Source organism: Mesoplodon mirus (genome assembly GCF_964341445.2).
Source record: "Mesoplodon mirus genome assembly, chromosome: 19".
Lineage (NCBI taxonomy): Eukaryota > Metazoa > Chordata > Mammalia > Artiodactyla > Ziphiidae > Mesoplodon > Mesoplodon mirus.
In genome coordinates, this window is record NC_138995.1 from 58100481 (window position 1) to 58117897 (window position 17417).

Here is a 17417-nt window from a genome sequence, read left to right on the forward strand (position 1 = left end):
TGGAAGGTTCGGGAGATTCTGATTGAGAAGTCAACCCGAGGGAACGGAATGCACTGAGCTCCTCTCCGAGTCACTTTGTCGTCCAGCCAGAACCAGGTAAGAGATGGTGACTGGGAGTTCTCCCTGCACCTGCAGCACGCTTGTGTTCACACACACACACACACACACACACACACACACACACACACACACACACGACAGAGAGCTGGGAAGAGACTTGATCCCAGGGATTCAGCGGCAAGTGGAGACTCAGTTTGCCGGGGGTCTCCGGAAGCAGAGGCGCCCACCGCCTCTGCCCCCCAGCACACCGGCCACCTGACCTCTCCGTCAGCCCCCAAGCCAGCCGCCCTCCTCGGCTCCCATCATCTTCCTTCCTGGGAAATCTATTACTTGACCTCACCCCCATCCCCTCTGTCACCACCCCTCTCCCCTTCCCCACCCAAGGCCACCAGCTCCCTCCCTCCCTCCTGTCACCCGGTTCCCCAGAACCGAGGCAAACTGAGAAGGAAAGGCCAGGATGGGGCCCGCGTAACTGGAGTGTTCTGGTCCCACACGGTAGGCTGCTCGCCGACCTCCAAGAGACGGACGGCAGGACCCTGGTCAGAGAGCCCGGGCTGCAGGCTCCAGCCCCAGGCAAGCCCCCGCCGGGGCGGTGAGCGGATCCCTGACTCCCTAGATTCTATCCTAAGTCACCGTTTCCATTCTAGGCCAGCAGAACGCTAGGGATTTCAAAGAGGTAGCCTCACGTTCTTGTCTTAAGCTCTTCCCCAGCGTTGTGATTATAGGGTGAATTTCAGGGACAGGGGTGGACAGGGCAAACCTGCCCGTGCCCGGCGGCGTGGGTGTGGAGGGGATCCTGCAGCTGGGCAGGGACTGAGCTCAAGGAATCGGACACGCAAATTACAGGGTGGATGGGACTGGGCTTCTGGTTGGGGAGAGTCGAGGTTTTGAACAGAGGAGCCGGTAGGGTGAGCTCTGACGTGGGGACAGATGGTGGGGAGGAGGGGAGGGAGGCACGGAGGCTCCGGCCAGACTCCAAGAGGGGAGGGGATGAGGCCAGGCCTGGGACAGAGGGAAGTGGACGAGAACGAGAGAGTCTAAAAGAAGCTATCAGCAGATTTGGGTGGCCCCACTTTTCTGAGGGACTTGGAGGCAGAATCCCCCTGCCAAGTTAGGGCAACCCCTCACGGGATGACTCCCAGGGGACCTGGGCGGGGTGGAGCGGGGTGGGGAGCGAGGGACCTTGACTCCTCCTATCGCCCCTCCCTGAAGGGTGTGATGCAGCTGTAAGGACTGAGGGCAGGTAAGCAGATGAACTTCCTGACCTCAGAGGACGGAAGGGAAAGGCAGACTCCTCCCCTTTGCCAGAAGCTGTGCAGCCTTAGATTCTGACTGCAGCTGTCGGCTTTCCCCAAGAGCTCACCTCCAGTGACCCCGACGACGTCAAGGGGTGCTGATTTCCAGGTCTCCTCCCCACCCCCACCCCCACCCCCGCAGCCCTGGCCTTTCCCCAAGCCTGCCACTCACCCGCTCTCTGACCGGTCTCTGAGCCTTATGATCGCAAGATTGTTGTTAAAATTCAGCAAGATAGGGCTTCCCTGGTGGCGCAGTGGTTGAGAGTCCGCCTGCCGATGCAGGGGACACGGGTTCGTGCCCCGGTCCGGGAAGATCCCACGTGCCGCGGGGCGGCTGGGCCCGTGAGCCATGGGCGCTGAGCCTGCGCGTCCGGAGCCTGTGCTCCGCAATGGGAGAGGCCACAACAGTGAGAGGCCCGCGTACCGCAAAAAAAAAAAAAAAATCGGCAAGATAACTGAACTAGGAGGAAGGGGAGTACGACGACAGCAGACAGGACGTTTGGTTCGAGCCCGACATAAATGTGAGTTTGGGGTATGAACCCTGCTCCAGATGAAAGGAACAGCCCGTGCGGTCCAGCATTCGCTCCACAGCCCTGCAGACACGTGCTCTTATTATTATCCCCACTTTTTGGATGACGACACTGAGAGGCCCTTGGTCAAGGTCACACAGCTAATCAGAGACTCTTGCCACACCCCATAGAGCTTCTCTCCAAACCTAAATCTTTCAAAACCTCGCAGCGTGGCCCCCTACTCCCAGACACTGGGTTTCACCCTGTGAGGCTCTCCCCACCTCTTCCTCTTCTCCCCGAAGCCTCGGTCGAGGTCATGGGGTCGAGTTCTGGAGGCCCGTGAGGCTCCTCAGCAGTGGCCAATCCCCCTTCCTGGGTGGGGAGGGGAGAAGCAACCAGGAAGACTGAAAGACATTGTTCTAGAACATTCTGCATTTCCTTTTACCTTGTCTTTCTGTCTGCTGTAAACAAATTTCGAAGGACCATTCAGGGGTACCCGCTGCCAGTCCAGAATTGAAGAGGTTTGATTGTGAAGGTCTGTGCTTCTAATATTCATTTTTTTTAACCTACTAGGTGCTGGGAAATGGAGACCAAAAAAAACAAGGGGGGGATATAGGAAAATGAATGAGTCAGGGAGATGCTGGCAGAGACTCACTGAGAGGAGAGAGAGAGAAAAAAAAATGGGGCCAGACAGGGACTGCATTCTTCCCGCGTGTATTTCCTGAGCACCTGCTATGTGCTGAGCCCAGCTTCTGAGGGCTGTAGGGGACACACGGGGGACAAGATGGACACTGTCCCTTCTTTCACAGGAGGAAGTGTGTAATAAAGACACTGAGACTGAGAGGTCTCAAGAGGGACTGACCTAGAGAGAAAGAGAGAGTTGGGTCAGAGCAGGGGCTGGAGGTGGGACCCGGTGGAGGAAGACCCATCCTGCCCGGCGGCCTTTTTCTCTCTCCCTCTCTGCCTCTCCCTCTGTCTCCTCTGTTGTCATTCTAGTCCTGTCTCTGTCTGTTTCTTTCTTTGTGTTTCTCTTTCCCTGCCTCCATCTTTCTCTGTCTCAGACTCTTTTTGTCTGTCTCTGTCTCTCTCTCTCTGTCCCTGTCTTTTTCTCCGTTTCTTTCTACTTCCCTCTTTCTCTTTTCCTGTCTTTTTCCATCTCTCTCTCCTCTCCCTTCCTTCCCTCCATCCTTCTGCCTTCCTACAAGCATCCCCCTTGGTCCCCATTGTTCCATGTCCCAAGCTTGGCAAATTTGGAGCCAGAGAGAGGCTCTAAGTCTACTCCTTGCCCTTCAAGCTGGAAGAAGGAAGAGAAAACCGTGGTGGGAAGAAGGCAGAGGCCACTCCACAGGGAGCTTTCCTCCTCCTCCCTCGATGCTCCCTCTTCCTTCCTCCAGCTTTCCAGTCCTCAGAGGGTTCCTCTCCCCCATCAGGGGCAGACTCTGAGGAATCCTGTGGGGATCTGGACCCAAATGAAAGTGCTGCATGGCCTTGAGGGAAACAGGAACCAGGAAGGCATCTGGAGCACAGTGATACTTTCACCTCTCCATAGGATCTTTATCGAGTTTTATTCTCAGGGCTGAATTCACTCTGCTCTGGGATTTCTCCAGTTCATCCTAGATATGGCTTAACATACTGCACTAGCTGGGCCCTAAGAGGCCCTTCCACTGCCAAGTCCACGATCAACTGGCCACCCTCTCTGTGCTGCTAACTTCAAATTCCCAAGGGAGAGGACCTGCTTGGTACAACTTATCCTCTTGAGCCAGCACCCACCTGCACACGTCACAGATTGGCCAATGGATGGGCCACCCTTGGGCCAACATCATATGATGCTCTATGGGCTGTGTTTGCGTTTTTCATAAAGACACCCATCCTATTGGATTAAAGCCCACCTTAGGATGACCTCATTATAACTTGGTCATCTCTGTAAAGACCCTGTCTCCAAGTAAGGTCACATTCTGAGCTACCAGGGGTTAGGGTTTCAATATATCTCTTCTAGAGGGACACAATTCAACCCATAACAGGCTGTAACAAGGTCTATGGGTTAGGCAAGCAAAAATGTACTTCCTTAAGGCAGTGCAACTCTTGATCACCCATCACCCATATTCTTTATCTCATGCCTGCAACTCTTTTTTTTTTTTGCTACCCACACGGCTTGCAGGATCTTAGTTCCCTGACCAGGGATTGAGCCCCTACCCCCTGCACTGGAAATGCGGAGTCCTAACCACTGGACCGCCAGGGAATTCCCATCAACTCTTTGTTTTTAACTCAAATTGCAATCATGGCAGGTGAATCACAGACACACTCACTCACTCCCCAGAAAGATAATCCCCAAAGTCAGCTCTATGTATTGTATCTGCTTCTGACGGTACGGAGCTACTTTAGTTGGTCTCAGGATTCACAGCCTCTCATGAAATTGATTCCTCCTCTAGGTCTGCCCTAGAGGACCTAGAGGAGGATCATCCCAATACTATGAGCTGTGGTCGAAATGCTAGATTTGACCATTACCCATACACCCAACAGGAAAAGTGGAAACCCACTGGTCCCTGGCCCAGAGCCCATACAGAACAGCACCTTTTGCTTTGTACATGATAATATCAAAAATTTACTGCATGTGTATGTGTGCCAGGCACTGTTTTAATCCTCAGAAAGGTGATGTCACTTGTCCAGAATCACACAGCTAATGACTATAGGAGCCAAAATCCAGTCCGCAGCAGGAGTGTGTGCACTTAACCCCAGAGAGATGTGTCCTCTCCAAGTCACAGAGTCAAGTACATTCCATGCAGGGCTGAGTGAGTGGAGGCCTCACTTTCAGTGGCCTTGAGAAAGCGGCCTTATCTGGAGCTTGTGGGCAATAAGGCTGAGACTTTTGTGAGGCAAAACTGAGCTTTGAAATAAAGCTTATTCGGCAAACCCAGCCTCCCTGGCTCCTTTCTTTCAACGCAGAAGGGGCTAGAGGAGGTTGTACCACCCAGAAGTCTATTTCTGGTTGTGCTCAACACCTGGGGACACCCAAAGGTCCCACACCCCCATATGAGTTGGTTCGATTCAAATCCAGGCATCTAGTTGACAAGCCTGAGTCTCTTCTGGGAAGAGAACCCTCCTGTGATCTTAATGGACTCAGAGGGTTTCAGAGACTTATAAATCAGAAGCAGGGATGTTGCTACATTAGGTCTTGTGCTAACTTTTCTCAACCATAATGAACCCTAAAGGACCACACCGGCATATCTTCTGGAAGCTTCCCAGCTTCAATCAGGTCACACCTAGCTTGATTTAACCCCAGTGCTCTCTTCTTAATGGCCATTTGGTTCAACAGTTTGACCAGGAACACAAGCCCTAGACTAAATCAAATAGAAACCTTTATCTCTAACCTACTTCGGTGCAGAGCTTCCAGGATATGCTGTGATCAAAGCCTGCTCAGGAGGAAGGGATTTTTTTTAACCTGGGTGGGAACCTCATATTCACAGAGAAGGAGGAGGGAAGTCTTTGGAAGAGCTGAGGGAACAGAAAGCCATCTTTCCTGGGACTCCTCCTAGATATCGGCATTCCCATTCACTCAGAGTCCAAGCTTGCTCAGTCAGTGGCCAGACCTGGACTTTCCCTGCGGCAACATGTGTTGGTTCAGCCTAGACTGCAGGACAAAGCCCATCAATCATTTCTAGACAGGGTCTTAGCAACAATAAGGTGTTAACTGTGATGACATTAAGTAAGGATTTTTCTGCTTTTCCTTGCTGGCTTCTAGCCACGTAATCGGGAGTCAGAACCAATTCATTTCCTGCTTTTCTTTACTTATGCTCAGCAACCTCATCCTTTCGGGGCCTTTGATTTGTTCTAAACAATCTCAGCCAATAGCTTAATTAACTGCTTCACTCTACAAACCACTGGGTCAAGATTTATGACCCCAGATGGGGAATCCTCAATGTCCTGGACCTCCTATAATGATGTCGCAGGAGAATGTGGTGTGAGAGGATTGTCATGTCCCAGGTCTCGGGTGAGTCTCTGGGACGGGCCACCAAGTGAGGGTCCTTGGCTTTGCACAGGAAAGAAACTAAGAGCAGCCCATAGTAAAGTGAAAGCAAGTTTATTTAGAGAGATACACAGTCCATAGGCAGAATGCAGACCATCTCAGAAGGTGAGAGTGGCCCCAAGATATGGGGTGGTTAGTTTTTATGGGCTGGGAAATTTCACAGGCTAAGAAGTGGGAGGATTATTCCACCTATTTTGGAGAAGGGACAGAGATTTCCAGGAACTGGACCATCGCCCACTTTTGGGGCTTTTATGGTCAGCCTCGGAAGTCGTGGCCCCTGTGGGTGTGTCATTTAGCATATGACAATGTATTACAATGAGCATAGAATGAGGCTCAGGGTCTACTGGAAGTCGAATCTTCCGCCATCTTGGACCTAACTGGTTCTAACCAGTTTTCTGTTTTGGGTTTTTTTTTTTTTTTTTTTTTTTTTTTTTGCGGTACGCGGGCCTCTCACTGCTGGGGCCCCTCCCATGGCGGAGCACAGGCTCCGGACGCGCAGGCTCAGCGGCCACGGCCCACGGGCGCAGCCGCTCCGCGGCATGTGGGATCCTCCCGGACCGGGGCACGAACCCGCGTCCCCTGCATCGGCAGGCAGACTCTCAAGCACTGCGCCACCAGGGAAGCCCCTAACCAGTTTTTGTCACACCCTGTTCTTCTCAATGGCTGTGTCATTCTTTAAGGGTGTGCCCTGCCCCCTTCCCTCCTGTCTCAATACCATAGTGAGTCCCATGTGTTTTCAGGAGTCCTGCTCTATGCAACCACCCTAACTCCTGGAACTAGCTTCTGTTGTAACCAGAGTTGAAAGGAACAGGTTGTACTTGTTTAAATAGAAGCAGATTTTCTGGGATTTCTTGATCAGTAGTTGAAGTTCCTTGGAGGTGTCTGCACATCTCTTCAGGTATCTTCTGGTTACTGGCTTCCTCTGCTTCAGCCTGCAACGTCCCAGCCATACCTACCCCTACTCTCCCTTTCAAGATTACCTGCTGTGGTTCCATGGAATGATCTTTGGTCTTTGTCCCCAGTTCCTGGCACAGCACCTAATATCCTTGACATTTTCTCATTGATAAGTGATAGGACTTGCTGAGGCAACTCTTGCCAGCCCTCTAGATGGCTTCAGGATGGAAGCTGGTCAGCAGAAAGACCAAGCCTTCATTAGAAGATTGGCACTTTTCAGCTCTGAGGAGGGGAGACGGACCAGAGATTGAGCAAATCACCAGTGGCCAAATGATTTAATCAATCGCACCTACATAATGATACCTCCATAAAACCCCTAAGCAATGGGTTTCAGGAAGCCTCTGAGTTAGCAAACATGAGCTAGGAGGGTGGTCTACCCCAGCTCCAAGGGGACAGAAGCCCTGTGCTCAGACCCTTCTGGACCTCCTCCTGTGGACCTCTTCTGACTACTCATTTGTCTCCCTTATAATTAACTAGTAAACATAAGTAAAGTGTCTTCCTGAGTTCTGTGAGCCATTCTAGCAAATTATCAAACCTGGTAGTTTCCTGGTCATGGGAATCCCCGATCTATGACTGGTCAGTCAGAGTATGAATGGCCCTGGACTTGAGATTGGTGTCTGAAGTTGGGGGCAGTCTTCTGGAGCTGAACTGTTTCACTTGTGGGATCCGATACTAAGTCCAGGAAGACAGTGTCAGATTTGACTTGGATTGTTGGACACCCGAATGGCATCAGGAGGAAAAAACTCTCACCTACTAACTGCCTTCTGAGCCTTTTAATAAAAATAGTCATAAGAGTGAATTGGCCAACTTGTCTTTTAGAGTCAGCCTACACTTGTCAAGACCTTAACCAAGGAAAGGAGAAGCCACTGTGGAGCCAGGCATCTATCTCAAGGTCAGTCATCTCTGGCCAGGAGGGTGGACAGGTCAAGCTCTTGATGGGCAGGGCAATTTCCCATCAAAGGGGATATAGATAGGCAGGGCATGCAGGCATGGACATCTCTAGAAACTGGATCCCGGGCTTCCCTGGGGGCGCAGTGGTGGAGAATCTGCCTGCCGATGCAGGGGACATGGGTTCGATTCCTGGTCTGGGAAGAGCCCACATGCCACAGAGCAACTAAGCCGGAGCGCCACGACTACTGAGCCTGCGAGCCACAACTACTGAAGCCCGCGTGCCTAGAACCCGTGCTCCGCAACAAGAGAAGCCACTGCAGTGAGAAGCCTGCGCACTGCAATGAAGAGTAGCCCCCGCTCGCTGCAACTAGGGAAAGCCTGTGCACAGCAACGAAGACCCAACACAGCCAAAAATATAAAAACAAATAATTAAATTTATTAAAAAAAGAAACTGGATCCCCAGTAAATAGTAGGTTCGTACACTTGAACTCATTATATATAGACAGCCACACGTGTATACTTACAGTCTACAAACACCCACATTTCAACATACAATGTGTATACACGTAATGTATGCATAGCGTCACATATACACACATGCTATTTCTTCACAGTCACCTGCACACCATACATGTCGTACACACCCCTCTATGTACACAATACAAATATCACTCAGAGATATTTTGAGTTTGGTTTCAGACCACCACAATACAGCGAATATTACAACAAAGTCACACAATAGTTTTTGGTTTCCCAGTGCATATAAAAGTTGTGTTTACCCTGTACTGTAGTCTATTAAATGTGCAATAGCTTTATATCTAAATAATCCCAATGTACATACCTTAATTAAAAACACCTGATTTAAAAAAAAAAAGACCTGGTGAATGAAAAATGAATACTGTATTAGAGTTAAAAAAACAAAAACAACAACAAGAAAAAAAAACCTGATTGCAGGACTTCCCTGGCGGCCCAGTGGTTAAGACTGTGCTGCCACTGCAGGGGGCACAGGTTCCATCCCTGGTGGGGGAAGTAAGATCCCACATGCCACGTGCTGTGGCTAAAAGATAAAAAAAAAAAAAAAAAAAAACTTCATCAGTCTAGACACTTAAGATCTGCATACTTTATGTGTGAAATAAAAATTTAAAAAAACACCTGATTGCTAAAAAATGCTAACCATCATCTGAAAATGCAGGCTTGCCACAAACCTTCAATTTGTAAAAAATGCAATATCTGCGAAGTGCAATAGAATCAGGTGTGCCTGTATATACACAACCGTACAATACAATGTACACATGTCCATTCACCTGCACACAATTCCACACTCACATATGTACACAACATATAAATACCCATATATACTCATACAACGCACATACCATGGGTGTCTATATACATACAGTGCATATACACATGTAAAAAACATGCACATGAGTCCAGTGGAGACACAGCCACATAACACACACTCCAGAGCTGTACCTGCATACATGTAACCTGCGTATTCACACTCATTTCCATGCACACGCAAAGTAGATCCACACGTACATACGTCCATGCAATGTCTGCCCGGACAACTGCGCTGCCAGCTTCATGCACTAGCCCAGGGCCTCCGTCCCCTGAGCTAACCGTGTCCTGCTCTCCCTCTCCTAACAGCCATGCTCAGCACACAGGCACCTTTCTTCTTCCCCACGGCCCCCTTCATCCTCTTTGTCTTCACGGCTTCCACCGTATTTCACCTTCAGCAGAGGCTAGCGAAGATTCAGCCCACATGGGAGTTACAGGCGCTGGAGCCAGCAACCAAGGACTCTCCCTCGAGCCCCCAGCAGAGCCCCCAGCCGAAGGGCATCTGGACGATCAATGCCATAGGCCGCCTGGGGAACCAGATGGGGGAGTACGCCACCCTGTACGCCCTGGCCAAGATGAACGGGCGGCCGGCCTTCATCCCGCCCCAGATGCACAGCACGCTGGCCCCCATCTTCAGAATCACCCTCCCCGTCCTGCACGACAGCACGGCCAGCAGGATCCCCTGGCGGAACTACCCCCTGAACGACTGGATGGAGGAGCGGTACCGACACATCCCGGGCGAGTACGTGCGCCTCACTGGCTACCCCTGCTCTTGGACCTTCTACCACCACCTCCGCGCCGAGATCCTCCAGGAGTTCACCCTGCACGACCACGTGCGTGAGGAGGCCCAGAATTTTCTGCGGGGTCTGCAGGTGAATGGGAGCCGGCCGAGCACCTACGTAGGGGTCCACGTGCGCCGGGGGGACTACGTCCACGTTATGCCCAACGTGTGGAAGGGCGTGGTGGCCGACCGGGGCTACCTGCAGCAGGCCCTGGACTGGTTCCGGGCTCGCTACCCCTCCCCCATCTTCGTGGTCACCAGCAACGGCATGGCCTGGTGCCGGGAAAACATTGAGTCCTCCCGCGGGGATGTGGTCTTTGCCGGCAACGGCATTGAGGGCTCACCCGCCAAGGATTTTGCATTGCTCACGCAATGTAATCACACCATCATGACCATTGGAACGTTTGGGATCTGGGCCTCCTACCTCGCAGGTGGAGAGACCATCTACCTGGCCAATTATACCCTCCCAGACTCTCCCTTCCTCAAACTCTTTAAGCCAGAGGCAGCCTTCCTGCCAGAGTGGACTGGGATCGCGGCAGACCTGTCCCCACTCCTCAAGCACTGATGTTAGCTGGTCCTCAGCACTCCATTCTCCTTTTCTGGCTCCCCCAAGATCTGTTCTAAGGTATGAGGCGCACATTATTACATGTTCCAGAACACTACCCTCTTGTACCATAATGCTTCAGGCTGCAAGTAACAGAAGTCCCCACTAACTTGTTTAAATAACATGTTCATGTGTCTCACACAACAGGACCAGAGGTGGCACATCTCCAGGGTTAACTTAGCAGCTCAACAAGACCCCAGTTCTGGGACTTCCCTGGTGGCACAGTGGTTAGGAGTCTGCCTACCAAGGCAGGGGACATGGGTTCGAGCCCTGGTCCAGGAAGATCCCACATGCTGCTGAAGCAGCTAAGCCAGTGCACTACAACTACTGAGCCTGCGCTCTAGAGCCTGCGAGCCACAACTACTGAGCCTATGTGCCACAACTACTGAAGCTTGCGTGCCTAGGCCCGTGCTCCGCAACAAGAGAAGCCACCACAATGAGAGGCCCACGCGTGATAGCAAAGAGTAACCTCTGCTCACCACAACCAGAGAAAGCCTGTGCAGAGCAACGAAGACCTAATGCAGCCAAAAATAAATAAAATAAATAATTTTTTTAAATAAAAATAAGTAAAAAAAAAAAAAAGACCCCAGTTCTATGCATCATGTTGAGCTGCCATAATCTCTTAAATCAGCTCCCACATGCTCCCTGTGGTCCCAAGAAAGCTGCCACATACTCAGGTGTCACACAGATATCCTTTTCCCAAGGCAGCAAAAAGAGGTTTGTTCTTATCTTAGGTCCCTTCTGAAGAGTGTGGGAAACCTTCCAAATCCTCCAGCAACTGGCCCCATGTCTCATTGACCAGAAGTGTGTCCCATGCCCCTGACCCCTTATAAGGCATGGTGAATGAGACCCTGGGATTGACTTAGCTTCAGATCAATAAATCTTTGCCCCCTGCAGCTGGGGAGTTGATCAGCTTCCTCTGAAGGACATGGTGGCTTGCAGTAAGAAAATTGGGGTGCTCTTACCAAGGAAGAAGGGAAGAATGTCTGTAGGGTGCAAAACAGGGAAGCCCTGGATTATTGTGCAAGTTAGTCACTACACAAAGGTCCCTGGACAAGGAGGCAAGTGGGGCTTAAATAGAGCCTACAGTCTGCTCTCCAAGCCATGTGTCCCTGGGACTGTGTCCACCCAGAGGGCTCACTTTTTTCTAATGAGTCCACCCAGAGTGGGGACCTTTTGCCCAGTTTTCACAAGAGAACCATATTGGCTGGTAGTTGGTGTGAATCCAAGACCTTGTGCCCCACCTCTGCAACCCTGGCTTCTGGGGACTATGATGATTTTGGTTGAGAACTCAGAGACCAGCAGGGCTCAATTAACTCGACGAGAGTCTATTCATTCTTTTAGTAAATACCTGTAGTGATGAACCTAACAGGATCCCTGCTCTCAAGGACTGTGTTAACAAAACATAGTGGCTTCAAGTGACAGCAATTAATTATTTCCCACCAGTCTGTGGGTCAGCTGGGTGATTCTCTGCTCCAATGCAACGTTGGCTGAGTGCTTTTATGCAGCTGCATTTAGTGGCGCTCATTTGGAATATCCTGCAAGACAGGGTAGCTTGGACTCCCTCACAACATGGCTTTCAAGTTGTTTGCTGAAACGCTTACTCTTGGAGTCCTCAGTCGTCATCATGTAAGAAGTCCAGCTATCTGAAGTAACCATGCTGTGAGGAGGCCCAAACTCAATGAGAGGCCACAGATTAACAGTCTTAGCTGAGGCCAGCCTCAAGTCATCCCAGCCCACACATCAGACATGTGAGTGTGGAAGCCTCCAGATGATTCCACAGTTGTTCCAGTCAACCTAGCATTTAGAGTGACCCAGCTGAGGTTCCTGACAACATGTTGCAGAGACAAGCCATATCTGAATTCCTGATTCACAGATTCTGTGAGCACAGCACTCTGATTGTTTTATGCCACTAAGTTTTGGGATAATCTGTTAGGCAGCCATAAATAACTGGATAACAAACTAAATAGATTAGTCTCTGCATTTGCAAAATCTTTCATGACTTTGGCATGAAGTAGGCCAACATGCATATCCTCACCTGACTTGAGATCCCACGTGCAAAGGTCCTGTGGCGGGGCAGGGGGTAGTCTAGTCATACATGAGAGTGAAATGAGACCAGTGTGACTGGAGCACATGGAGACAGATATAGGTGGAGAAGTTAGCAGGGTGGGACCATGAAATGCCTTGTCGACCACGATGAGGACTTTGGGTTTTATTCTAAGACCGATGGGAAGCCATCAGAGGGCTTTAATTTAATCAGGGGAGTGATATGATCTGATTTGCTGTGTGGACATATCTGGCTGCTATGTGGAGACAGGGCTGTAAGGGCAAGGATGGAGACAAAGAGACCAGTGAGAAGGCTACTGTAACATTTCCAGCATGCAGAGATGGTGGACCACGGAGGTGATGGTGAAATAGAAGTCTCATTTCAAGGGCCCAACAAAAACTCCTAGTGTGTCTCTGCCACAGTTTGACATTCCTGAAAAAGATAATCTGATTGGCTCAATCGGATTGATATTTGAGTCAGGCATCCACCATGAGTCAATTACCTGAGGTCATGGGGAGCGGGGTGGGGGTCACCTAATACAAACACGGCCACCATATTTGTAAGGGAGCTGATTCAAGAAAAGGTAATGAAAGAATACCCTAAGAATTGGGAAGATGCTGGGACTTCCCTGGCGGTCCAGTGGTTAAGACTCCACGCTTCCACTGCAGGGGGCATGGGTTCCATCCCTGGTGGGGGAACTAAGATCCCACATGACAAACGGTGTAGCAAAAAAAAAAAAAAAAAAATGGGAGGAAGCTCCAAAAATGGGTACAAAGGAAGAAAAGGTTTGCCACTCACATTTCAGTGACTGAAGAAAGTCATGTGGTCGTACCCAATTTCAAAGAGGTGTCGACAAAAAATTAATCAGTGGACCTAAGAAAGAAATGGAAAATTTTATTTGGGCCAAATTTGAGGATTATAACCAGGGAAGAGCATCTCAGAAAGCTCTGAGAACTGTTCCACTGGTTAGAAATCAAGGCACAGTTTTATAAGTTCTTTTGAGACAGAGGGCTGTACATCAAATGATGTGTTATTAACAGTTTACATAATCCAGATCTAAGCATCATCCTGGTGGGTCATGTGACGCCTTATGAGATCAAGAAGGAATGTTATCTTTTAAGGAGTTGTCTTGTTAGTGCTCGGAGAATGTTGCTGTTTATGACTGAGCAGGGATTCCTGCCCATGGGGGACGGGGAGTGTGTCAATGGGTAATGCAGACACACAATGCACAGTGCGGGGAGAGGAGAGGCCAAAGGGCAGAGAAGAATCTTCATGTTTAAATTTTTCTCATCTTGCCATAATACATGAATTTTATTTCACAGAGGGCAAGCAAGAGCAACCTGCCCACATGCCCCAGATTTATGCATGGCTCTAACGACTACCACACATCCCCCTTGCAGGCCTCTTCAGTCTCTCTGGGTGGTTCTCTTAGGGCCTCTTTCTTGTGGCTTGGTACCCATGGAATGGGATGCCACAGTACTTACTAGGCTAATAGGTTTCTCAGTAACTCTATTTAAGGATTCCCCTTTCAAATTTCCAGCCTTTTGTTTGTTTGTTTGTTTTTGTTTTTTTGCGGTACGCAGGCCTCTCACTGCTGTGGCCTCTCCCGTTGTGGAGCACAGGCTCCGGACGCGCAGGCTCAGCGGCCATGGCTCACGGGCCCAGCCACTCCACGGCATGTGGGATCTTCCCGGACCGGGGCACGAACCCGTGTCCCCTGCATCGGCAGGCGGACGCTCAACCACTGCGCCACCAGGGAAGCCCGACTCTCACATTTTTATTTTGGGGCCAGAAACATCACTTTAGACCCCCCCAAAAAAAGTTTAATAATAGAATAACTTTAAAACTTCCAAAAGTAGAGAGTGCTGAGCAGGGCAGGCTCTACCAGATGTTAAAAACTAATGTCACACCTCAACAAATAAAACAGCGTGATCCCAGTGCGTGGAAAACAGACGAAAGGAACTGCCTAGAAAGGTCAGAAATGGACAGCAATTAATTTGGGAATTTAATGTATGTTGAGGGTAACATTACAAATTAATGATTAAAAGATAAATTCTTAACCATCTGGGGGATAAACTCTTGAGCCATCCAAAGGGAAAAAACCAAGCTTTTAAAAAGAAAACTAAAAGAAATTTAAAACTTAAAAACTTAAAAATTAAATTATAAAATGTAAAAAGATCATGTGTCATTTTTTGTTTACATATACGACCGTACAAATTTTGGAACTTGCTGTTCTTTTTATTTTTACTTATTTATCTATGTATGTATTTTTTGCGGTACGCGGGCCTCTCACTGTTGTGGCCTCTCCCGTTGCGGAGCACAGGCTCTGGACGCGCAGGCTCAGCGGCCATGGCTCACGGGCCCAGCCACTCCACGGCATGTGGGATCTTCCCAGACCCGGGCACGAACCCGTGTCCCCTGCATCGGCAGGCAGACTCTCAACCACTGTGCCACCAGGGAAGCCCTTGCTGTTCTTTTTAAATCTGCTTTGTGTAGTAAGCATCTTTCCAATCTCTTTTGGTAGTTGCAAAAGATTCTATTGTATTCATCAACTATGGCACATCCATACTCCACCTGAAGGTTTTTAGGGCGTTTGTTATTTTTTGCTATTACAAATAATGCTGGGGAGAATATCCTTGTCATTTGCCATTTTTGGCTATAGTGTGGGAAATCTTTATGCATGCATACTAATATTTCTTTTAAAGGATATATTATTAGAATTGAAATTTCTGGGTCATGAAGTGTGCATTTAAAATCAACTATGCTGTATAACTTGTGAAAAAATTTATATTCTGTCGTCTAAGCCCATTCTCCCACAGTCTTGCCAAAGTTGGATATTACCATCTTTTAAAATTATCTCCGATTTCTTTGGGGGAAAATGGCACCATTTTCAATTACATTTCTCTTTGAATGAGGTCTCTTTTAGTATTTTTATCACTTCTCCTGAGCTTTGAAGTCAGTCTGCTAAGCGAGATTCTCGGATTCTAAAACCCAGTAGGCCAAAGTGAATTGAGTGATTCTTCACTTTGCTCTTCTTGAAGCTATTTCTCTTTTGCATGTTTTCTTAAAAGCCACAGCAAGCCTTCTGCAACAACCCAACCCTGAAACTTATTTTTAATTCTTCCCTTTTCTTTATTTGCCTCTGTTCATTACGAAGTCCTGATTATTTTTTTAAATTCTAATATCATACATGTGAAACATTCATAAAATGCACAGTTTAAAGAATAACAGGGCTTCCCTGGTGGTGCAGTGGTTAAGAATCTGCCTGCCGGGCTTCCCTGGTGGTGCAGTGGTTGAGAATCTGCCTGCTAATGCAGGGGACACGGGTTCGAGCCCTGGTCTGGGAGGATCCCACATGTCACGGAGCAACGAGGCCTGTGAGCCACAGCTACTGAGCCTGCGCTCCACAACAAGAGAGGCCGTGATACTGAGAGGCCCGCGCACCGCGATGAAGAGTGGCCCCCGCTTGCCACAACTAGAGAAAGCCCTCGCACAGAAACGAAGACCCAACACAGCAAAAATAAATTAAAAAAAAAAAAAAAAAAAAGAATCTGCCTGCCAATGCAGGGGACATGGGTTCAAGCCCTGGTCCAGGAAGATCCCACATGCCGCGGAGCAACTAAGCCCATGCACCACAACTACTGAGCCCGTGCTCTAGAGCCCACGAGCCACAACTACTGAAGCCAGCACACCTGGAGCCCGTGCTCCGCAACAAGAGAAGCCACCGCACCGCAACAGAGAGTAGCCCCCGCTTGCCGCAACTAGAGAAAGGCCGTGCAACGAAGACCCAATGCAGCCAAAAATAAATAAATCAATAAATTTATTTTTTTTAAAAAAGAATAACAGGGCAGGGACTTCCCTGGTAGTCCAGGACGTAACACTCCGTGCTCCCAATGCAGGGCACCTGGGTTCGATCCCTGGTTGGGTATCTAGATCCCACATGCATGCCGCAACTAAGAGTTCACATGCTGCAACGAATATCCTGCGTGCCACAACTAAGACCCGGTGCAGCCTAAATAAATAAATAAATAAATAAAAAGAATAACAGCAGAAACTCCTATCCAGATTAAGACCTGGTGTGTCGGTGGACCCCAAGACCGCTCTCGGATTCAATGATCTGCTGGAAGGACTCACAGGAAAGTCGTTATACTCATGTTTGTGTTTTAATACAGTGAAAAGATACAGATTAAAATCAGCAAAGGCAAAATGTGCACAGGGTAGAGTTCAGGAGAGACCAGGTGGAAGCTTCCAGTTGTCTCTACCAGTGGAGTCATATGAACAGCACTTAAGTCTCCCGGCAACGATGTGTGACAACACATACCAAGTATTGCCAACCAGAGAAGCTCCCAAGAGCCTTGGTGCCCAGGATTTTTACTGTGGGTTGGTCATGTAGGAATGGCTGGATGCCCATGTGACTGACCTCAGCTACTCAGTCTCCAGTACCTCCAGAAGTTAAGCTGATACCATGTGGTCCAAGGCTCCAAGTAAACAAAGACACTCTTAGCAGGTAGGACAAGCCAAGAGCTTAGAGGTTATGTCCCAGGAGCTGATCATTGGTCAGTCCTCTCTTTGGAATGTGCAGGGTTTAAGCACCCCCAAGACTGTTGAGTTAACCCTTTACTGCACACCTGGGATGCTGTCAGGATACAGAAACACCCAGAAAGCCTCTCTCCCTCCACTGCAGTTAATGGTGATTCTCACTTTTGTTGGAATATTTCTATCTTTCTTTATCCTTTTACCAACTCTGGATGTGTCTGTAAACACAATCATTTTGTTCTGCTTGGTCTTTATTTCCCAGCTTTAGTGAATACAATTTATATACAATAATATCTACCCATTTGATAGCAGCATTATTCATAATAGCCAAAAAGGGGAAACAACCCAAATGTCCATCACCTGCTGAAGGGATGA

General features: G+C 49.1%; 1 protein-coding gene across 1 annotated transcript; it reads left to right on the forward strand.

Annotated features, from left to right (window-relative positions):
* On the forward strand, positions 1–11555 carry FUT2 (fucosyltransferase 2 (H blood group)). Its single transcript, XM_082606110.1, has 2 exons — positions 1–96; positions 9384–11555. The coding sequence occupies exon 2, from the start codon at positions 9386–9388 to the stop codon at positions 10418–10420; it is 1035 nt and encodes a 344-aa protein (XP_082462236.1). The 5' UTR covers positions 1–96; positions 9384–9385; the 3' UTR covers positions 10421–11555.
* Positions 11556–17417: the final 5862 nt, after the last annotated feature.

Excerpts from the sequence above, each read along its gene's own strand:
- FUT2 (XM_082606110.1), top strand. The coding sequence starts at position 9,386 with ATGCTCAGCACACAGGCACCTTTCTTCTTCCCCACGGCCCCCTTCATC.